Here is a 22,778-nt window from a genome sequence, read left to right as displayed (position 1 = left end):
CTGAGCCATAGACAGACGCTTAATTGACTGAGCCACGCAGGCGCCCTGAACGTTCTGGGTTTTCACCTCACCTTCTCATTTACAAGCCTAGAAGTCACCATAAGGGTACCTATAAGATTTTTGGCCAATGTCCTTACTACATTTTAATAGTTGAAACCTTTCCATTTGAAACATAGGAGATGAAAATGGGAAAAGAAGGACTTCTGATAAGGAAAAAAGAACAAACACATGGCCATTTTGCTCCCCTTTTAGATTTTGGGGGTGGGTGGGAAGGGGGATGGGTGTAAAAATGAGGGGGAGAGGGAGCAGAGTTGTGCCTGCATTTTCCAACTAAGCATATTTGTGTTTTCTGGGTACATCTCTGATTCTTGGGAAGGGGAGGCTACAGAGAGAAGAAACCAGGGCAGGATCAAATACCCTCCTACCCATCTCATTGCAACAAGGGGGAATGGCTGCCTTGTGTGTTTGGGTTCCTAGTGCAATAGGGCTGAGTTTACAATGGGTTTTGCACTCAGTTATAAGCATCTTCTGCTTTTCTTTTTTCTCTGCTCCCACCTCCTGTACCCACTCCTCAAAACCTTTCTGCCTCCTCCTGAGTGACTGAAACTGACAGGTTTCAGAAGCCAGTGTGTTGCTGTGACCCAGACAAGCCAGATCCCGCATCTGAAATAGCCTGGCTTAGCTATTGTTCCATGGCCTATATACTTGATACAAACCGTTTCTTTCTAAAAAAAAAAAATAAATAAATAAATAAAATAAATAAATACAACCACTTAACCCTTCCCAACCCAAGATTTGCTTCCTATAATACAACCACTTAACTCTACCCAATCCAAGATTTACTTCCTGTTTTTTTTTAACTATGTTTCAACTTGGGTGAGAAATGTTTTTGCTTTTACAAATGTTCATGAGGATTATGTAAATCAGCCCCTATTAAAAGGTTTTTAAAGGAATCCTAATAAAAATCAATATGCACAGACATTCCGTTTCCCACCTCCTCCTGGACTTGTACAGTCCCATCCTATCAGCAAAGTATAGTTGGGGTGTTCAAGTTGTCCCAGAGACTTAGTCTGGAAATAGATCCCACACGGTCACCCTAGAGGGCGCACTGTTTACATTTTCGGCAAGTAAGGAGACCGCGCTTGCTCCCAGGCTCCATAAAAGGGGAGGAGGCGGATCAGTTTCCTTCTCTCATTGAGAGAGAGGATTGGAAGGCCGGGCGTATAAAGCCGCGCAGAGAGCGTGGAACAAAGCAGTCGGATCGGAATTGGACTTGGGAAGCGCGGTGTGGAGTCAGGCATAAAACTTGGAGGGGAGTAACGAGCCTGGCTCCTCTAGCCCCTCGGCTGTGCTGCGCTCCAGGAGTTCCCACCCGCTTTGCGTTGTATTTTTATATCTGCTTTTTATAGAGAGAGAAATATATATTTTTTCCTCTTAAGAGAAAATTTCTGTTCCAAGAGAAAATAAGGCAAGATCAATGAAGGAGAGAAGAGCCAGCCAGAAATTATCTAGTAAATCTATCATGGATCCTAATCAGAACGTGAAATGCAAGATAGTAGTAGTGGGAGACAGTCAGTGTGGGAAAACTGCGCTGCTGCATGTCTTCGCCAAAGACTGCTTCCCCGAGGTGAGTGTGGCCGGCCGGGGCTCGGACGAGGGAGGGGGTCGGCCTGCGGGAATCCCCCCGTCTCGGGTTGGGCTTCTCCTCGCTTTCCCCCTTTACCCGATTTTCTAAGCAGTCTTTCTTACCACTTTCCCCCTGGTGAGACTGCCCGGAAAGGGAAAGTGAGCTGGAAGCGTTCAGGGGACGCGTCTGTACATTCTGCTGTTAGCCTCTTGAAACTTGTTCGGTCCTGTGTGCGGAACCCCGGGTTGGGAGGTTTGGATCCTCAGGTCTTGGAGAGCAGGGTGGTACGGGTGTTGAGTCCCGGGTTTCGGAAAGGGTCCGCGTGTCTGGTGTGTGCGTTTTTTTTTTTTTTTTTAATTGGGGAGTGAGGAAGCGATTTTCAGAGGGTGTTGTGCGGGTGTCGTTCATTTTAGATAACCTTTTTGCCCTCTTTCCTTCCTCTGTCCATTTTGTTTGTCCAGAATTACGTCCCTACAGTGTTTGAGAATTACACAGCCAGTTTTGAAATCGACACACAAAGAATAGAGTTGAGCCTGTGGGACACTTCGGGTAAGAGAGTCGTCGGACCGCGTGGCGCTTGGGGCGGGCGGGTTTCCAGCACCACAAGGGTGCGTGGCGGGTCTCGGGACCCAGCGCGTGGCACGCTCCCAAGCACCCAACCGCGCACCACCAGCGCAGCCGGCGCCCCTGGGTTAACTTTGCCTCTTCCGAGGGATTCCCGCGGTCCCTGCTGGGTGAACATTTTGTCCCTGATGGGTGGGGGTGGGGGACGATGATGGGTAGGGGGTAATGGGAGTGGGGGGAGAAGGGCGCTGTGTGCCCGCCGGATGACCCCGCAGAGGAACCGCTTGTAGCCAGGTGGCCGGGGAGCGGCTGGCCCGGGGGGAGGGAGGGTCGTTCCCGAGTCGCCTGTGGGCGGCCCAGGCGGCCCGATGTGGAGGGGGGGAATGCATGCGCCGCCTCAGAACTACCTTGCTCGCGGCGGGCGCCCCTCCAGGAGCTAACCTAATGATTGTCGGAGAGTCGGGGAGCGCAGCGGGAGTGGTGGGAGGTGGGAGAAAATCCCCGAAGCGATGCAGTTACGTGTGTATTCAGCGCTTGGGGGAGAGCAATGTGAGCGCAAGCTGCCGCGGCGCCCGTGACGCCTACAGCCAGGAATGCGCTGGTGGCGCGGGCAGCACCCGGCAGAGCGGTCGCCGGCCCTCGTCTTCTGCCGCCGGCCGCCCGCGCAGCCTCGGTGCGGATCTGCAGATGCGACACCCCTCGCCAGACCCAAGTGATCACGCCGCAACCCCCCCCCCCCCCCACGCGGGCCCTCGCCGTTCCCTCCTGACGACCCCCCACTGCATCACCCTCCGCCAGCCTACAAGGCCGCGGGCAGCGCTCTTCGCCTTTGACCTTCCTGCCCAGTTGAATTATTGGCGTCGTGGTGAATTATTTTCCAGGGTCTGGGGTTCAAGGCCGGGTTATCGCCTTCTCTACGCCCACCCACCTACCTGGCCTGTGGTGGTAGAGGGGACCGGTACCCCGCGGGGGAGGCTCCCAGCACGCGGCTATTAGGGATCTGGGCTGGGTCAGGCGCCGTGAGGGCGGGAGGCTCCCTGGAATTTCGGGCTGGTACCCGTCCCCCACCCCCCACCCCTACACGCACACCCCCTGCGGTGCTGGGAGGGTCGGAGCGGGGACGGGAAGAATCCCGTTTCCCAGAAGGGTGTCGCCTCTGGAGGAGGAGGAGCCACCGGGAAGGCCCGGTGAAGGCCCCTGCGCTTCGGTCTGGGAGCGTAGCAGGGAGCTGGGCTGCTGCGGGTGAACCGAGCCAAATCCCGGGTGAAACTAGCAAGGAGGAGCGCGCAAGTGCCAACACGCAGGCGTTGCTGTCAGGCAGGGAGGCCCCCGCGGTGGACCTGCGCCCAGCTGGGAGTGGCCTCGTGGAGGTGCTTTTGGACTGTGCGAGCTTCCCGCAGCCCTTGGTTTTAACCTTAGGAGCCCCCGGGGGACATAGGGGATTAGAGAGCATAAGGAAGGGACCAGACTGACAGGGTCGCCAGAGGCAGTCCCTGCACAAAGGCAAACGAGAAGTCTCGCACGAGCGCCTCTCCACGGCCGGTGCCAGATGCTCATAGTGTTGCAGTGGGAGGCGCTGATTTTGTTTCCCTCTAGAGAGTCAGGCTCTTCCTCAAGCTTGACCAGGGGCAGCAGAACCAGAACCTCACGGTGTTTTGTACCGGGCTGTGCACGCACAGTCTCACGACTACAGGGAAGATGTGGATAGACAGAATGGAAGTGTTTTCTTACTTCAGTAGTTCCTGTTATCGGAATTGTTACACAGCCTAGTACTTAATGGGCCCTAATTCCCAGACACATCGTGATATTTGTTATACCTGGAGTGCAGGACAGCTGGTATGGTACCAATAATTAGCGTCAGTACTTAACTCTCCCCCAGCCTGTTTGGACCTAATGCATGATAAGAATTATGTAGGCATGGGGTCTGTAATTCTGATCCAGTGTTGATAAAAATCCGTGTTTAGATCTTAACTACTGGTTACCAGGGATTTCTGTGTGCAAATCCCTACCTCCCTGAGTCTCATTTCATCATCTGAAAAAAAGATACAGAGCTAGACAATGTGCAGGATCTCTCCCAGCTCCATGCTTCTTGGCCTTAGTACACCAGGCAGGCAAGTCCTTTTGTTTCCCAGGACCTCTGTGGGCTTCAGCTCTGAGTCCCAGTGGATCTCTCATCCCATGCTGGGGTTTTCACCACTACCCCCAAGCCAGGTTCTGAACAGTGCCACCCTTTCCTGGTGGATTTAGGAAGGAGACTCAGTTGGGTAGGGAGGGGGCATGGCTGGGCTTACAGGAATGCTGGGTTATGCCTCCCCTGTGTCCTGCTTCATGAGTCACAGGACCACCAATGGAGATTTTAGATTCAGCGACCAAAGGGCTAAATTGACTTTTTTTAGGAGAGAAGAGGCACGTTGTTTTTCCAAAGGCTAGAAAAACAAAATGTTGTCAGTTTACAGTTGGAGGCTATGCTTCACGTGTGCAGATAAAAGCACTTCAGATATTCTCAAATATTTAATCCATGCCGGAGAGTTTGTAGTCCCTGCACACGTAACATCATGACTTGCACACAGTAGTCACCGAGTAAAATCTGTTAAATGAACAAATGAATAATCATATGCATAGTTTCCAGGGAGATAAGATTCCCTGACATTTATTACCACTGAATTACCTGTGCACAAAGAATGGCAACGTTATAAACACTGCCTTTCATCAGATTATAGATAATCACCTGAAATGAAGTCTGTAGTGAAATAATCACTGGTATTTTTATTTAATGAAACAAAACCTATTCATGTTTAACTAAAATATAAAGGTTTGAAAAAACCGTGATTAAGAAAACATCACACTGCAGAATTATCTGGTAATGAAATCTTAGTTGGAATTTAGATTTATACAAATGGGGGGAAAAAGGCATAAGGGAATTTAGAATCCTATTATGCTGTTTGTGAGGTGAAATATTAGTTAATTAAGCACGGTCACCAAGCACTTGTTAAATTCTAAGAATAGATTGTTTCCACCAAAAATGGTTTATCATCCATGAGTGAAAAACACCTAGTAAGAGCCATTGCATCAGCTCTGATGCAGATATGATAATCATATCAAGTACCGAACATTTTCCTACTTCATCTCAAGGTTTTCATAACAGATTTCTGAACAGCATTATTTTTTGACAAATATTTGACATTTTCTTTGCCCACTAAGACATTTGTTTAGTTCAGGTTGTGAAAATAATTGCATATGCCTGATGACTCTTGATACGTTTATTTTTTCCAACTGCTGTCAGTTTAACTCTGGAGAGAACATTCCAGCCAAAGTCTTTAAAGTCCTAAATGTCAGGTTTTTTCCCCCCTTTTAGAACTCTGTGAAAGTTAACGATTAATAAGAAAAATGAGGCATGCCTCACTTCCCTTAGGTAGGAAGAGAGACGGCATAAACGTTGTTCTTTGCATGGTATTCACATCCTGTCTAGCCTCCTAGCAGAGGGGCATTTAGGAGACAGAAGTAGTTGTCTTGTGTGGGTTCTGTGCTTGGACAGCTTCTCATCAGGGGTCTCCTTTTCCCTCCAGCAGTCATGCAATGATGCATAGGCAAAATTGCTACTTTGGGTATAGGAAAGCACATCAAGTGGAATTAGGGTATGTGGGGCCTCTTTGTACCAAGAGAAGAGAATTCATTCCCCACTTTTTGAGGCACAGTACTTCACAGTTCTTTCCACTCTCTCTCTTTCTCTCTCTCCCTCCTTTCTTTTCACATCTACTATGAACAGGCCCTCTGCTAGGCCTTAGAGATGCAGTGTTAATTTATAGTCTTGTCCCTAAGAGTCATATAGCCCTGATGGGGCAGGGAGTGGGGAGAAAGAAGCTCTCCCTGCCTAGTGTAGCTGCTGTTCAACCTATGTTGAGCTCATTTTGTCTGGTTCTTTTACCTAAGGCCCTTGTTCCACCTGGTTACAGTGTATTTCCCTAGTCAGGAGTCCCTAGTGCTGATGCCTCCTTTAGATCCTCCTCAGGTAGGAAACACTTCCTCCTTCCCACCCTCAAGGCACACACCAATTAAAGCAACCACAAATGGCAATTTGCCACCTAATTTCTTATAGCTTCTTGAAGTTATTCCAGCCACCCCCCCAAAGTAAACAAAACCTTCTTTTAAATAATGCCGCAGTAAATCCTCTAAAAGCGGGGATATTTAAAGGTAGTTTCTGGATGCAGAACCATCATATTCTGGGCTTTAATGAGAAATACTGCCTTTTCATTGATAAGGTGAGCATTTTATTTCTAGTTGCAGAAATGCTCCTAATGACTTTCAGATTCACTCAGTGAGTTCCTGCAAAGCAATGGGTAATGGTTTCAACATTTTGAAGTGATAAGTGAGACCAAAGTAGTTCTAATATCTTGTGTTTCAGAATGTGCCACATTTGCCAAGCACAGAAGCAATTTATAGCATGAAGCCACATGCCTACTAATAATAGGAACTTAGTCACTTAAGGATCGCCATATCTTTTCCCAAGTGATTTGATTGCGGTGTAATTTCAGCACATGTGATTTAGGGAGTAATAATCATTCATGCCAGCTTTTAACCAGTGCAAGTTAATGCACATTTTATTTAAAGCATATTATTAGTTATAAAATACTCAATTCAGCTGCTAAAATTCCCCCACAATAACTATGCTATCGCCTCATGAACACTCTTTTGAATCTTGTCATGGTACAAGCTTTTAGTCCATGGATGCTAAAGTTAGCACTTTCTGTGTTGGTTTTTAGCATAATTAACAGAGAATGTAGTATTCTTTAAATCTTATACTTAAAGGAAAAGGGAAAAAAGAAAAATCTCAATTACCCTTGGCCCGTCTTTGAGGACAAACTCCTATACAAACAGAAGTCAATGCATATTATATTTGTACCTTATCCGTAACATTTGAAGAATGGTCTTCCTGACAAGCACTGAAGTGAAATATTTCTTAACAGGGATAGAAGTGTTTCAGCAGTGTTGGGGATTAGTGTGTAATTAATCCAGAAAAGCAGCTTCAAAAGAGTTCCCTGTCCCTTTTTTTGTAATTGAACATGTAAATTAACATATCAAGGCAAGACCTATGGAAATGATTAGAAAGCCAGGACGTGTTTTTTAAGGTACTCTGTGTGCAGGAATTCTGCTAGGTGCTGTGGGAGCAGGGGAGGGGGGGAGGGGCAAAGCAGTTCCTGCCCTCAAGGTACTCATTGCTCCCCACCGCCGCCCCTTTGGTACCTTAGTCCTTGTTTATAGGAGGGTGAGTCCAGAGATTCTAAAGCCAGATTCACCCCACAGAAAGAAGATCCAAAGAAGAGTTGAAGGCCACAGGTCCAGCCCACCCCCTGACTGGTGACTCATTCTCAATGAAACCACAATTCCTTCCTTATCTCTTGAAGTTGACTCAGTTCTTAAGAAGTCTTTAACATCCCTGCTCTTGAAAACATGCCTACATTTAATGGCTCTCAGTGAAAACAAGATTCTGAAAGTTGAAGAATTCTCACTTAAATTAATCTCATTTGAGAAAGGAAGAGGGCAAGGATTTACAAAGAAGCCAGAGAAGCAGGAAAACTTGTGATGTGAATATCAAGGGCAAAATTGCAGAAAACCAGTTAGATTTTAAGGTGGTAATGATCCCTAGCAGCTTAGACTTTCAAAACCAGGCTCAACTCAGTGTTCACCCTGAAACTCTGTAAGAGATGCAGATTAAGGCAAAACAGACCTCTGAATTTGCATGGTGATTTTCAATAAGCCATATATAAAACTATACTTGGAGATTTGTCCACCATGCATTAAAAAAAAAGTATAAATTCCCTTCCTAAGTCCATATCTATCTCTAGACCTTTTTAAAAATCTCATTTAGTCACGTTCCGCACCCCCCGTCTGGTTTCTTGCTAAGTTGCGCATTTCAGTGAGGTGTCCAGATTGGTTATTCAGATACCATGTGAAATAACCAGATGTTTCCTCATCGATACAGTTCCTGCACATAGATATGACACCAAGGACCAATGGTTTCTCCAAATAGCTCATGGTGCTTGGTGGGCTGTGCCAAATGAATTAGTTGTGCCTTAGCCATTTCCTGAGGCCCTTTAAACATCTCGGTTACTATATACTGGCAACTTTACTCAGAGACCCCCTTGACAAAATAGAAATTTCACTGGCATGGAATGTAAGCTGCCTTAGAAGTTTTATCAGGTGTTGTACACATTCGTTTTGAAAAATGAGCCTGATGACACAAGACAGCATGTGGCAAGGTGAATTCACTCATGGGACTCTCCTCCAAGGGATCAGATGCTTTTAGTATATAAAAGACAAAATCTTCAATCTATTACGGAATGATAATGTAATTTTGAAAATACCCGTCTGTACTTATCCCTAATGTTCTGTGACCTACCATGGTTCTACTTTAAGTAAAATATTTTGAGTCTTCTACTTTTTTAAGTATCTAAATAAGATTAGGCATTTAAATCCAAAGTTTTATTTAAAGCTCAAAAATAGCAATCATTTCTGCCTCTTTGACTTTCTCTCCAACTATGGACCTGCATTGCCCTCAGAAATTGAAAATATTGATTGTGTTTTTATAGCAACACAGCAGTGCCCTCAAATTTTCATAAAATCTATTTATAATTCCTATTAATTTGAACTTCTGAAGAAACAAAGGAAATCGCCTCCGTGGGAATGTTTGTTGCATTTTTATGGGCATGGCGCTCATAGTGCAGACTACTTGGGAAAAATAATACAACAGAGTCTTGTACTAAGCCAGACACAAAAGTTCTGCCCAGGCTTGATTCACATTTTTGAGATTATTGCTGATTTGAAGTTTTCACTCTCAGTAGAGATGGCATGAGGAAATGGAATCTGCTAATAACTGGGCAGCGCATACAGGCTCACATGTTAGCTGCTGTTCAGTGCACATGTTCTCTTGTTGGCCACTAAAAATACCAAAGGTTAATATATTTTCTTTGCCAAAATTATACAGTAGTCCCAATTTTATTGTTCTTGGTAGGAATTTCTTATGCGGGATGGGGAAGTTTTTCAGTTTTACGTTCAAGAGAAGGAAGTTATGTTTATGAAATACTCAACTAGAAGGGTTTGCAGCTCTCAAGCTCCTGTAAAGCCTCAGTGTTTGAACTGGTTTTGCAAAAGGTTCCAGAAAGCCTCCCTTTTGGGCATGAATCTTCTTACATATACATTTAATTATGGACATATATGGTGTGTTCTATCTTTGTGGACGGATGACTGAAGCAAGCAGCTATGTGTCTGCAGAATTAGTTTCTGGGTGAGGCACTTTGTGACTATTCTTGGGCTGGAAATAATTGCTGTCACCCAGAATTAATGATCTTGAAGACAAAGATGGTTAGACCTGAAATTTCAAAAGCCTTTTAGAACTTTGCTGATGTTTGCCAAGCTTGAGAGAACTCTTGAGAACCCCAATTGCCTACTGCTTCTGGTCTACTCAGAACAAAACTTTTTGACTGAATTGGGCAGGGGATGGACACACTTTACATATGTGCTGTAGCTGTGTCTTTACAATATAGAGTTTCCGAGACTTTTCCCTTTGATGGTCTGATAGGTGAATTAGAAAGAACTTTGGAATAGTGCTGTGTGCCTAGAGTTTTGTGGGGTGGAACAGAAATGCAGCACCTGGGAATTCCCATAGGCATGGAGCCAGTCCCACATGCTGAGAAAGAGTTGTACTTGACTTGAGCAAAGCTCAGCACCTGGACTACCTAAATTAGGCCCTAGCACATTGCTGGGTGCTAGAGTACCGGCCATATGTACTTCCTTACTTACAGAATGTGGGGCGCCCTTCCTTGTGTTGGGTTCAGTCCTACACTTACCCTGGAAGCTTTTCACGTGCATCTCTTAAATCCATAGAAGTGTTTTGCTGTTTGGCTACATGGAATGTTTGCAGACTTTTCTGGAGGGATGTAGAAGTTAGAGGCAGACATTGTCTGTTTGGTCGGCTTACTTCCGGGCTCGTGTTTGGTGTCTCTTCTGGCTCCCCACATTGCTTGTCACTTCCCAGGGGCATTCCTGGAATTCCTCTTCATTTTCCCTTGGCTGGTGAGTTGTCCCAGGCATGCCAGTGATCACACCCTGCACTCTCCAGCTTTGCTTTTCTTATGTCCTCTGTGCAGTAGCACAGGCTTTATGGGAAGAATAGGGAAGAAATCAAAGTGCTTAAGCACAGAGTGGACTCTGTCAAATTACACAGGATTTTTTTTTTTTTTAACTGAAGGCCCTGCTTAGCTGATGAATTGTTACCGAGTTTTTCCTGGTAGAACAGTTCTCTATAATTCTATATTGTCTCTTTTTCCTTTACTACAAAACAATAGAGACAGATTTTTCAATCCAAAAAAAGTTTTCCTCTTAACCCTATCAAAAAATAAAATGAACAAATGGCCTTTTTATTTTTAATGACAAATTACTCTTGTAGTTGGTGGTTAGACAAATTATGCTTATAACTAATAAATGTGGAGATCAGTTTTATTACCCCGTTGGGACACTTGTTGATCTGAAAGTGCCGTTCATTAGCAAAAGTAGTAAGACAGGATCAAAGTGTCATTCCTAATTAGATCTTGTTAAAGCTCTTTAAAATTACCTCTCTACCTCACCAAGAAAGGTGGCTTCCTTCTCAGGAACCTTTACCTACAAATGTATTTTCATTCAAAATATTAAACAAAATAAAAACAAAGGCAGAAACAAACCTCCATAAGAATTTGGTTTCGGTTGCAAACTGTTTTCATTTTCAAGTCAGCCCAGTGTCTACATTTTGCAGATATATGGGTATACCTACTAAGCACAGAAGGCAGCTCATTTGTAAGTAGTAAGCTGGAGTCTTCAGCCTTGACTGAGGCCTGAAGACAAAGCCAGATCCTCTTTGTGGCCATAAACTGGGTGGGGGAAGGAAGCCCAGTCTACAAAGGGAGGGAGGGGTATTCTCTGCAGCCACGTGGTGACCTGAGTGCTGAAACCATTCCCGGATTTTACTGGTAGTCCCAGTGTTAATTATTCTATTTTAGCACCTTGGTAATTCCCCAGATGTCTTTCCTAAATTTTGTATTGAGCAAAGATGGTCTCCATTGTTATGTAGAGTGCTCTTAGATCCAAGACCAGTGGTGAGTGCTCTCATCCAGTCTTAGTCCTCCTGTCCTGAAAGCACCTGGAGTTGCCTTTTCTCCAAAGTTCAGGTCTGATAGAGGCTGGAAAGTAGCCACCGTGAGTTAGTTGTGTTTTGTAATGTGAGTGATTTCCAAGAAAGATCTCTGAGGCCTTGTTGGGCTCCTGACCACTGGAATTGTTGGAGAGCTATACTTTATGGACTTGGGGTCATGTCCTATCTTGCCAACTTGGAAGAGCAGAGGAAGTCCTCGTGCACGTGTCTGGTATTTGGACTTCCTCTCTACAATCTGGAATTTTCTGACTCTGTTTGGCAAGAGACTTTCTAAATGTTTACAGAAGAAGCTGTGTTAAAGTTAGACTTTGGACCCAGAGCGAGAGAGGTTGCAATGGAACTTCACAGAACAAATACAGAAAGAACCATAATACCCAGATATAGTGATAAGCCATCTCATTTCTGAGACCTCTCAAAAATGCTTAAATTAGTGAGCTGTTTGTGAATTATTCTCTTGACCTCAGATTTCTTCAGGTGGCTGAAAAAGCAGTCGCAACTTGTCATTTTCAGAGACAGCTTCATTCCAGTATGCCTTAATATTTAAAACGACTTGGTTTTTTTTTTTTTAACTCTAAACCTTTAAGCTTTTGGAAAGTGTCTTTCAGTTGTCAGTCGCTGTTACACCAGAGTCCTGATTCCAGATGTGTGTAGGGAGCTACTGTAGCTCGTGAAAAATTCTGGCTTAGATTTCTTTCTGGTTCCTAGAACATTCCTGTCTTCCTTGCTTGTAGACACAGCCAGCTTGAAGTTGTCACATCCATCCTGAAAGCAGCTAGTGAAAAGGCCACCGTGTTCATGGGGTCATGTCGTGAATGCTGGGGACCGGAGATACACTGTAAATAGGGACGATGCACCCTGACTATAGTAACTTAGAGGTCTCAGAGCAGCCTCCTGAAAAATGTTGTTTTGATAGAATTGTAAGGGATTATTTTAAAAGCTTCTTCAGTCTTTCTCTCCTCCTGACTTTGACTATGGGGGTTTTGATTTCTCCGGGGACATGTCATGTTTTTCTGCTGGAAATGGAAGGTGATGTCAAAATGAAATTGGGTTTCAAAACAGTTGGTAGCTTAGATTTTCTTTCCCTCTTCTGGACTCAAATATGTATGCATGTGAAACGAGTTTCATGTGATGGCCTGTGAAACGTCAGTATATGGAATATGGAAAATGATTTTCTTAAAGAACAAATAACATTGGCAAGCTGGGTTTAATTTTATATTCACAGCATTTTCTAACAATTGACTTCATGTAATTGCCCATCCTTTGGGATTCTTAAAGGAATAGAAGAAATTTTCTAAACGATGAGATGGTTCTGGGGTTGTATTAATTGGCTGGTAACTTGAACCTCTTGGGTACCCTGGATTTAACTCGGGCTGAGATCCTTCCCTCTCCCGAGATGGAACTGTGTAAAAAAGGGACATCATCCAATATGGCATTTATTACATTCTTTGGTTGTAACAGGAAGAGAGTCCATACAGGGTTTGGGGGTAAGTTTCAGTAAGCAAGCTCAAAGGTCAATGGCTTATCTAAACTTGTAACTTTGTGCCATAGGGTGGCTCTGTGCTTGCTGGGGTTCTCTTTGCAGAGCTGGCCCTTTCCTCCCTCGCCCACTCATCCCATCCTATTATCAGAGAGATCCGGAGTTCTGGGCTCTTTCCCAAGAAGTAGCTCCCTTTATGGTGCTTGTTACCACTCTGCTTATAATAGCAACATCACAACCATAACCAGAGTTAATACTTATCAGTCCCTTACTAAGTGCCAGTCACTGCCCGGGTTCATTTAATCCTGGGTAGTACTGTTGTCATCTTCATTTTAGAATTAAGAATCAGAGACACAGAGTCCTAAATCTACCTTGGCCCCCGACTTCAGGGGTGGAGATGGATTTGCGCCCCAAGCCACCTGACTTCTGATGCTTCCGCTCTGCCCATCACCCAGGTGCCTTTAGGGACTCTGGACTGTGCAGATTTCAACTTAAGGTCCTGGCTCCTCCCCTTGAATTTGAGACAGATACCAGTGAGTCTTCGTTGTCTTCTGGTGGAAATTGAATATATTACCACTGGGCTTTTGCTGGTTTGCATTCTTTTCTAAGAACTAGAAGAGGTGGGAATGGGGCCATGTGATATTCAAGGGATCTAATTCAGAAGGGCGGAGTTCATGTATGATGGATACATGGAATTTTTATCTGAAAATGTGTGTATCTTTGTTTCTTCTCAGGTTCTCCTTACTATGACAACGTCCGGCCCCTCTCTTACCCGGATTCAGATGCTGTGCTGATTTGCTTTGACATCAGTAGGCCAGAGACTCTGGACAGCGTCCTAAAAAAGGCAAGTGCTGGGGATGAGGGCCCAATTCAGTCCCGGCCCATGGGTAAAACAGACACGGGGGGTTGGCTGGGGAGCCCCAACACTCTACTTAATACTGTGCTATATATTTTGTAATTAAAACATTGGAAAAAAAAACACTCGCATACCATAACAGCATTTCCACACATACATGTCACAAGTTTTGATGATGAACCTGCTTAAGAATTTCTTTCATTTTAAAAAACAAAATACCCTCTAAAGAGCCTCTGTGTTTATCCTTTGGGCAGAAATGGTGCAGCTAAAAATAATTATATTTGATTACTCTCAAGCATGTGTTTTCTTTTTTCATCCTTCATTTCCCCTATAGTTTGTGCCTTAGTTTACAGGTTTACATTTGGCCTCAATTTAGATAGTGAGATGAATGCAGTAATTGCCATTTTAATATAGAAACTGTGCTTCGGCAGTGATGTTATTTATTAGAAATAGAACTATTACAGGAGGAGAGGAGTGAATTGTGATCAGAGAGATAGCACAGAGTAATAAAAACACTAGTTGTAAACATGAGGTAGATAACACACCTAGTTTCTGGGGGTTCATGAGGTTCAGTAGGTGGAGAAGGGCCCTGAGCAAGCTCAGGCTGGAACCAGGGGGAGGTCAGGAGGAAGGGAGCCTGTTGCAGGCTGGGTCACAGGTCCTGGGGAGGCCAGTGGGAGGGAGGAGTGTTCCTGGGCCTCTGCCAACCTAGGACTAAACCTCCTGGTAGTCACAGAAGGCATGTGTGTCCATGAATCAGCATGTATTAGCCACTAGCTGTTTTCTCAGTCCTGGCCTGAGTGCTGTGAGGTTTCAGAATCAGACCCTTCTATAGAGCACCCGCTCTTCTCCATGCACTAAGGCAGAGGATGTGGTTGAGAGCAAGGTAGTGTTTTCACTATCTTGCGTGTTTTTATTAGTTTACATTTCCCTATTATACTTGACTGCTTGTCTTAGGTGTCACTATGAAATTAGGATTTGAAGGCGATTTATTCTCCCCTCACCCCTGTCTCCTTACCAAACATGACAAACACAGTTAGCTCAATGAAATATGAATTTCTTAAAAGATCAAAGGCTCTTTTTAACTCCGTTCAATTTTCAGTAAGGTGTTATCTAACACAAATAATGCTAATGTTTGTCAGACTCCGGCAGGAATACAGCTTTCCTGTCTTCAAGGCTTGTGAGCAATTGCTAGACATGCAGAGGAGGCCAGAGTCATTACACAGCTGAAGAACAACATAACAACATGTCTACTGCTTGTCTGTAGATAAAAGAGATTGCTTATGTACTGGTTTTCACTGGATGTGTAGTATCAGGTTATGCATAATTTATGATGAAAAGCCTTGCTCTTGTTTTATTTTGCTTTTGTCTTCTGAGACCTAATGAATAGTGACTTTGGCCTTAGAGATATTAATGAATGTGTTTTACATCTGTGCGAAGTTTAAGGCTCATGATAACCTGTGCTATGGTTTGTCTTGATTAATTGACTCTTTAAGTCCTTGAATATCAAAGAGTTTAGAGTGACATAAAGCAGGATAGATCTTTTTCTTTTTTTTTTCTGGTTCATCTTCCAGTTGCTACTCCAGTGCCATCTAGCAAATGGGAGATGCTTCTAAATAACTCTGGAGGAAAGGAAGGAAGGGAGGTAGTTGGATAAATTAGGCTCTCGTGGAAAGTGTGTTACTTCCTTCAGTCTGCCCAAAGTACACCTCTAGATCTGGAGATGTCCCTTCTAGTGGTCTTTTAAATGACTCCTGCGGGATGTCCCTCTTATTAGTATTATATTCATGGCTTCATCACCCTCGCTCCTCTGTGAATTCCACAGCTGTGTCTTAATCATCTTTGTAATGACCACAGTACCTAGTAGAGCACTTACTGCATATTTGTGCGTGTGGGCTGCAAGAGCCAGCCTGGGTCCTGACCTTGGCCCTCCAATCCTCCCTCCCCAGGAGCCAGACTCTCCTGGGAATACTACGAACTCCTGACTCCCATCCTGATGGTCATTTCAAGCTTGAGGAAATGAAACCACGAAAAGTCAGCCTTTTGCTCTTTAAGAGGACAGTTGGAATTCCCTGCTAGGCATTTCTGGAGGTTCTAATAGTTCTCGTTAGGTCACGTGATAGCTAGCCAAGTTGGACTAAATTGAAACATTGAACAACTTCTGTAATTTAAAACTAACTTAAGGGCGTATGAGCTATAGGACCAGATGCCTTCCCGAGAGCCCAAAAGATGGGCCTTTGTAAATGTCAGGGTCTGTGTTGATTCAGTCACTTGAGTAGAGGTTCCTTAAGGGCAGGGCATTCTGTTTATTAACATTGTCTCCCGTCCCTGAAATCTCATTAGAAATTTCAGCCCGTGGTGGCAGTTCAGTCTTTCTTTATTTGTTTTTATTATTATGTTATGTTACTCACCATACATTACATCATTAGTTTTTGATGTAGTGATCAGTCTTTCTTGATGGGATTCGTGGGTGCATACCTGTGCTTGTGTTGGCTCTGCCTTATTCCCAGCCTTCCATGCTGGGAAGTTCTAGCTCAACATATCTGAGGAGATAGTCAGTTGTTAGAATATATAATTATTCCTAAAGCACTTTTATCTTTCAGAGATACCCCAATAATTAAGAAATTATTGAAGCTACCTTCTGACAACACCCAACAAGTCTCTTGCAGTAGGGACGGATAATGAGTCACAGAGAAGGAGAATAGATAATAAAATATAGACGTGTTCCCCAATGGGTCCGCTTTAAAAAGTGGTAAAACTTTGGGGCACCTGGGTGGCTCATTCGGTTAAGCATCTGCCTTCAGCTCAGGTCACGATCCCAGGGTCCTGGGATCGAGCCCCATGTCAGGTTCCCTGCTCTGTGGGGAGTCTGCTTCTCCTTCTCCCTCTCCCTCTACCTCTCACCCCACTCTGCCCCTCACCTCCCCACTCGTACACATGCGTTCACTATCTCTCTCTCAAATAAATAAGTAAATTTTTTAAAAAAAAGTAGTAAAACTTGGGATGCCTGGGTGGCTCAGTCAGTTAAGCATCTGCCTTCGGCTCGGGTCATAATCTCAGGGTCCTGGGATCGAGCCCTGTGTCGGGCTCCCTGCTCAGCAGGGAGTCTCCTTCTCCCTCTGCCTGTCATTTCCCTTGCTTGTGTGCTCAAGCGCGTGCGCGCTCTCTCTCTCTGATAAATAAATAAATAAATAAATAAATAAATAAATAAATAAATCTGTTTTTAAAAAAGATTTTATTTATTTATTTGACAGAGAGAGACACAGTGAGAGAGGGAACACAAGCAGAGGCCAAGGGAGAGGGAGAAGCAGGCTTCCCGTTGAGCAGGGAGCCCGGTGCGGGGCTCGATCCCAGGACACTGGGATCATGACCTGAGCCGAAGGCAGACGCTTAACGACTGAGCCACCCAGGCGCCCCAATAAATAAATCTTTTTAAAAAAAGTGGTGAAACTTAGTATCTGAAAGATACTGAAAGATAAATGCAAATTTGCTTCTTCATCTGAAGTGACACTTTCTTCTAAATGTTCTTTTTGAGTCCCATTCCCAGTGTCTGCCAGTGGAGGAATTGTTTACCAATATATAGATGCCTGCACTTTGTTAATTTTTCATCTTTCTTCTCTTTCTCCGCCCCCACAGTGGAAAGGTGAAATCCAGGAGTTTTGCCCCAACACCAAAATGCTCTTGGTTGGCTGCAAATCTGACCTTCGGACAGATGTTAGTACATTAGTAGAGCTCTCAAATCACAGACAGACACCAGTGTCCTATGATCAGGTATGTATTGTCAGGGTGCAAATGTGGTTTTCAGAAAGAGTGACAGAGGTAGAATATCACTCATAATAAAATAAAAGTAGCCGCTTTTCTAAAGGCTCAACCAATGGTCAGCTCCAGGTTGAAGACTCTTGAGTACGATGCAGAATGAGCACCACGTGTTGAGATGGTGACATCTGGAGGAAGGGGCTGGCAATTTTGTGCCCGTGCCTTTACACTGAGCATCTAAGCCCTTCGTGACAGCCCATAGCTCATATGGTGAAGACTGCAAAGCGATCTGGGGCAGGTAGGGGTTTGGCTGAGATTTTGATGGTGCTTTGATGCCTGACTCTTTCAAAAAGCTTTCCAATATTTTTTTAGCAGTTTACTTCATAAGGGTTATATAAGGATATATATGTATGCATAAATTAAGACAAGTTTGGGAAACATCTTTTAAAATGTGAAATGCTCTGTCATTCAGTAGGGTAATCACATGATATTTGATTACTGAGTATATAAACAGTGGATCATATTCTACACTTTGTATATCTCTGCAGCTCTCACTGGGTTTAAAGTTAAATAGATCTAAGAGAGAATGTGGTCAAATTGGTAATACTCTTTGAGAGAGTTAATCTTATTTTACACTCAGCAGTACAATAAAATACTTAAGAAGAACACTGCCAGTAAAGTAGAACACTCCATACAACCGTCTTTTAGAGAGTCATCATTTCTGTAGGGTTTTCCCCCAACTAGAAACGAGGAGGATCGGTTTCAGATGTTCCTGCTCCTAAAACTTAACACCAGATTCTAAAGCGTTCAAGTTGAGTTAGCTAGAATTTTCCTTTGTATTCATCATTTTAAATACTGCAGTCATCTTTGTCTTACATGTCTAACTAATAAAAACCTAGTTACTGGAATAAGCCATTTTGATGCACATGTGCTTATTCCTGTCTACACTGGTTTAGAAAGTCCGTATTTTGTGTTTCCCAAAGTTATAGATGCCACAACAGTGTTATTCCTTTCCTCATTTTATTTTGGCCATACATTTCAAAATTGATTCTAAATCCCATCCCATACCCCTGTTTTTTATACAGTCTATTGACTGGTCTTGAGCACCATTTACACTCAAGAAAAATCAGACTTTCGCACCTCTGGGAAGTCAAGCACTATCTATTGAGTGATGATAATCGAACATCTTAGGACTGAGTCTTGACTGCAAATATTTATGGAATAATTTATTATTAAAATGTATTATGAAATAATTAAATTTTCAAAACCGGGCAGTTTTTTTTTTTTTTTTTTTTTTTGCAGCAACCCTTGGAAAATACAGTTCACATATTAGAAACGCTTTGCGCCGCATTATTATTTTGTGGTATTGGGAAGACACTTTTATCACTTTCCCCCAAACCTTATTGCTGATTACGATGCATTCTTTTGCTTCTCAGGGGGCAAACATGGCCAAACAGATTGGGGCAGCCACTTACATCGAATGCTCAGCTTTACAGTCAGAAAACAGCGTCAGAGACATTTTTCACGTTGCCACTTTGGCGTGTGTAAACAAGACAAATAAAAACGTTAAGCGGAACAAATCACAGAGGGCCACAAAGCGGATCTCACACATGCCCAGCAGACCGGAACTCTCTGCGGTTGCTACGGACTTACGAAAGGACAAAGCAAAGAGTTGCACTGTGATGTGAACCCTCCGTTCTCTTTAAGGAGGACAAGGAAGTCTCCTGTAAAGAACACGGACCACAAAACAAAAAGGTGAAATCTGAATGAAGTGCACAGCCGAAGTCACGTATTTTGGAGGCTTAGGAGGTGTTTGAAAAGATGCTCATCTTTTTGGAATCCTGTCCTTAGGTTTGGCATGTAGAACAGGTGGTGACGTGAACACATTGAAGCGTTTGGAAGTGTGACTTGAAAAATATGCCAAAAAAAGAGAGATTCACATGGGCTAGATAAGGAGGAATACGACGACCTCCCCGAAAAAGAATCACGCTCTGAATGGTGCTTGCGTTTTTGTTTTCTTTTTTACAATCTATTCATGGATCTCTACTTTGATTTGATTTTTAAATGTTTTAGTCTCCTTTGCAAAAAAAGTATATATTAATATACCGTCCTCACTGGGGAACTGGCACTGTGACCTTAGCGTTTAGTTTTCTAGAGGATGTGATCTAATTTCCTCCTAGCTCATCATTAAAATGGAAATTGTATCAGGACCCATGGGATATCGGGAGGAAAAGTTGGTGAGGCTTTTCGAAATCTTGCCTTCCTGAAGATAACCGAGCAAGATGGTTCTGGAGAAAAGCTTTTGGGGTCTTGCAAGATATGCAGACCAGCACTACAAAGATCAAATAGATCAACTAGAAAAAAGATGTCCGTTTTTATTCAGTCTGATGGTTCTGTTCATCATTGTGATTGTCATGAAAAAGTGGTAAATTGCTCAATGTAATATTTTTGTGCGCTGTTTAGAAAAGAGGGTGTGTGATTTCTTTTGCCATCATTGATGAAAATGCAAAGTCATATAAGAGGTGTCTTGGTTTGACGTCCTAAAGTGATCCAAGGGGGGAAAATAATGTAGGTACTATTTTCGCCTGAAGAGATAATGAAGGAATAGTAGCAGAAAGCACAGTTTGTGAGTAAAGCTGTCTGGAATTCAGTTACCAAAACTACAAAGCAAAAGGCCTATTATTTTGGGATGAAGCTCCGGAAGTTGACAGCATCTGATGATCTCTTGGTTTATTTCACTTTCTTTAAAAGAACAGCTATAAGAGAAGGACCCTCTTACCTAAGCTTTAGAGAATCCTTAGAGGAAAAGTCTGTGATGTCAGTCCCGATGCTATACTAGGGCATTTCCAGAGAGTGATTGCTAAACCTCACTTACCCAGATTCAGCCAAGGCCCGTGTTCAATACTTGATTGCTGTTGTTACATAAAATAATCAGCATTTAAAATAGTTTACAGATATTTTTTGACCAGTTCCTTTTAGAGCTTCTTTCAGAGAAGAAACCAGATCTGACCTGTTTATTGTTGGCGCTTGTTGAAAACGAGCTTTCTTTCCAATGATAAAAGCTTCATTTTTGAAGTGTTGAAGCTGTGCTCCCATTAAATTGTGGCAGGAGAGGAGATTAAGGTAATTACAACACTCAGTTCTTTGTCTTACAAGCACTTTTGTTTTGTCTCTGCAAGAAAATACCATTCCAGTCATTTCCCACGAAATACAGACGTTTTACCAACATAATATGCTTTGATTGATGCAGCATTATGCTTTGGGCAGTGTTACAAAATAGCTGGCAAGTGCTTTCTGTATTTAAATATTGTAAAGAGAAAATAAGTTATAACTGTTATAAAGCAGAACTTTCGTTGCATTTTTTTTAAATGTTGAAGTCACTTTGTATGTTTGTTTGGTCAATGTTTCCGCAGTATTTATTAAAACATACTTTTTTTTTCCTTCAAATAAAAAAGTAACCATGTCTTTGTCTAAATGTGATTTGTCCTTTATTATCTACTTCCTGATTTAGCTGTTTGGTTTTGTTTAATAGAGATGATGAAAGCATCCGGCCTCACGTTTTCTTGAAGTAGTTGGCTTTGAAATTTTTTGACTCTTGCCAGTAGTGAAAGTTTCTTGGGAAATGATAAATCTGCATAGATAAGAGGTTTTCATGTTGATTTCAGATCACAAGAAGAAAATGGAGTATTATCAGACTAAGTGATTTGATCACAGACAAAAAGAGCTAGGATACTGCATAAGATTAAAAAATAAGGAAAGAATTTTAAAATTGTAAAAAATAAGGAAATTCCTTGAACTCTTTGGTCGTGAGATGGTTTGATACAGTCTCAGGCCTGGTTTGCTTTCCTGCCCTTGGTCCCCCTCCCCCTCCCACCCCCAGCCTCCCAGCCATCCACCTTGGATTGCATGTTCTTGTTCACAGAGGCCAACTGTGTAGCTGACCCAGGACCTACAATTATAGGGAAGGAAAAAAAAGGCACAAGAAAAAATGGCCTTGTTTATGATAGCAGCATCTCTAAACACAGGAAGACAATATAAGCTTCTCCAGTGACCTGAAAGATAAAAGCATGGAATAACTTAGAACCCAGACTGGCCTTGGTCCCCATAAACCCAGTTGGTTCACGGTCCTTAGCTAAAACTCTTACACATAAGTTCCACATAAATGTCCAAAGATACTCCAAGTAGGACTTCAAATCTCAGCTATTCTTTCTATATAGCTAAGTCATTTCCTACAAAAACTGCATCCTTGTGGCTTTTTAAAAAAATGCCTTTAGCAATCTTTGAGGTATTGTTACTTGCTTGGAAATAATTCTCAGAAGCACAAACCAAGGGGAAAACCAGAAGAGCTGGCACGAGTGAACCCATCAAAGAGCACAGACATAATAGGATCGCCTTCATAAAAAAATCTAGAAAGCACGAAGTTACCAAAAATGTAGCTCATTCTTGTCAGGAAGCAGTAAAGGAAATAAAAGTACTTTCCTAATCCTTGGTGTTGAGTAACTTCTGGGCTTAATATCTAAATCAGGCTTGCAAGAAACTCGTTTCTCAACAGTGCCAGGCACAGAAACATACACACACACACACACACACACACACACACACACACACACACACTCAGAGCTGAGGTTCTGCTGACCTTGGCAGTATTTTATAGATTGTACAGTAATGTTTCCCTCTAGTGAATTGTTCTTTTCCAGTGGCTTTAATTTGTTAAACCAAAAAGAAAAAAAGTTTGTCTTCAGCCCTGAGCATGTATGCCTTCCTTTTCTCCTGACTTTTTGCTTCTGCAAACATTTATTTTAAGCATTCTGTGAACATTCCTTTCTATTGATTAATGATCATGATTAATGCCTCTTTAAATACTAAAAGGTGATTTTCAAACTTTGAGTAAGACTTTAATTGTGGCTCTCTCACTTCTGTTAATCTTTTCCAGGAATAGCTGCTTGGAAGATTCTGGGCTCTTAGAAAATGTGCCTTAAGTGCAAATTTAGAATAACCCAGGGAATTATTTTTTATTAAAAGGAATAAAAAAAGCCACCTCATTCCCTTAAGACTCCTGAAACTCTGAAAGCTTCATATCCTCTTTTTGATGGATTATTTTGACATTAGCATTCTCTTTTAAATTGCCCCAATTTTTATTTATGTCATTCTTTCATTGACCACATATTTTTGAGTACTTACTATGTGCCTAGCATTTTTTAGGCTTGGAACATAATCACAACTAAAAAAAATCTTTGTCCCGAGAGTTTACAATCTAGTAGAGGGAGACAGGATGCACAATGTCTGGGTGTGATTTCCATCAATATTAACTGAGCCG

At 42.9% G+C, this 22,778-nt stretch overlaps 1 protein-coding gene across 1 annotated transcript; it reads left to right on the top strand.

The window, feature by feature from the left end:
- Positions 1-1,220: 1,220 nt before the first annotated feature.
- RND3 (Rho family GTPase 3) lies at positions 1,221-20,925 on the top strand. Its single transcript, XM_027590201.2, has 5 exons — positions 1,221-1,627; positions 2,089-2,176; positions 13,584-13,693; positions 17,342-17,476; positions 18,898-20,925. Exons 1-5 carry the CDS (start codon positions 1,478-1,480, stop codon positions 19,147-19,149), a joined length of 735 nt encoding a protein of 244 aa, XP_027446002.1. The 5' UTR covers positions 1,221-1,477; the 3' UTR covers positions 19,150-20,925.
- The last annotated feature ends 1,853 nt before the right edge of the window (positions 20,926-22,778 follow it).

Source organism: Zalophus californianus, chromosome 3 (genome assembly GCF_009762305.2).
Source record: "Zalophus californianus isolate mZalCal1 chromosome 3, mZalCal1.pri.v2, whole genome shotgun sequence".
In the NCBI taxonomy this organism is placed as follows: Eukaryota; Metazoa; Chordata; class Mammalia; order Carnivora; family Otariidae; genus Zalophus; species Zalophus californianus.
This window is presented reverse-complemented; position numbering and strand designations above follow the sequence as displayed.

What these genes read in the sequence shown, in the direction of transcription:
- RND3 (XM_027590201.2), top strand. Translation starts at nt 1,478, where the DNA reads ATGAAGGAGAGAAGAGCCAGCCAGAAATTATCTAGTAAATCTATCATG. An exon ending in CCAAAGACTGCTTCCCCGAG is followed by an intron (nt 1,628 to 2,088) that starts GTGAGTGTGGCC and finishes TTGTTTGTCCAG; the next exon opens with AATTACGTCCCTACAGTGTT. An exon ending in CACCAGTGTCCTATGATCAG is followed by an intron (nt 17,477 to 18,897) that starts GTATGTATTGTC and finishes TTTGCTTCTCAG; the next exon opens with GGGGCAAACATGGCCAAACA.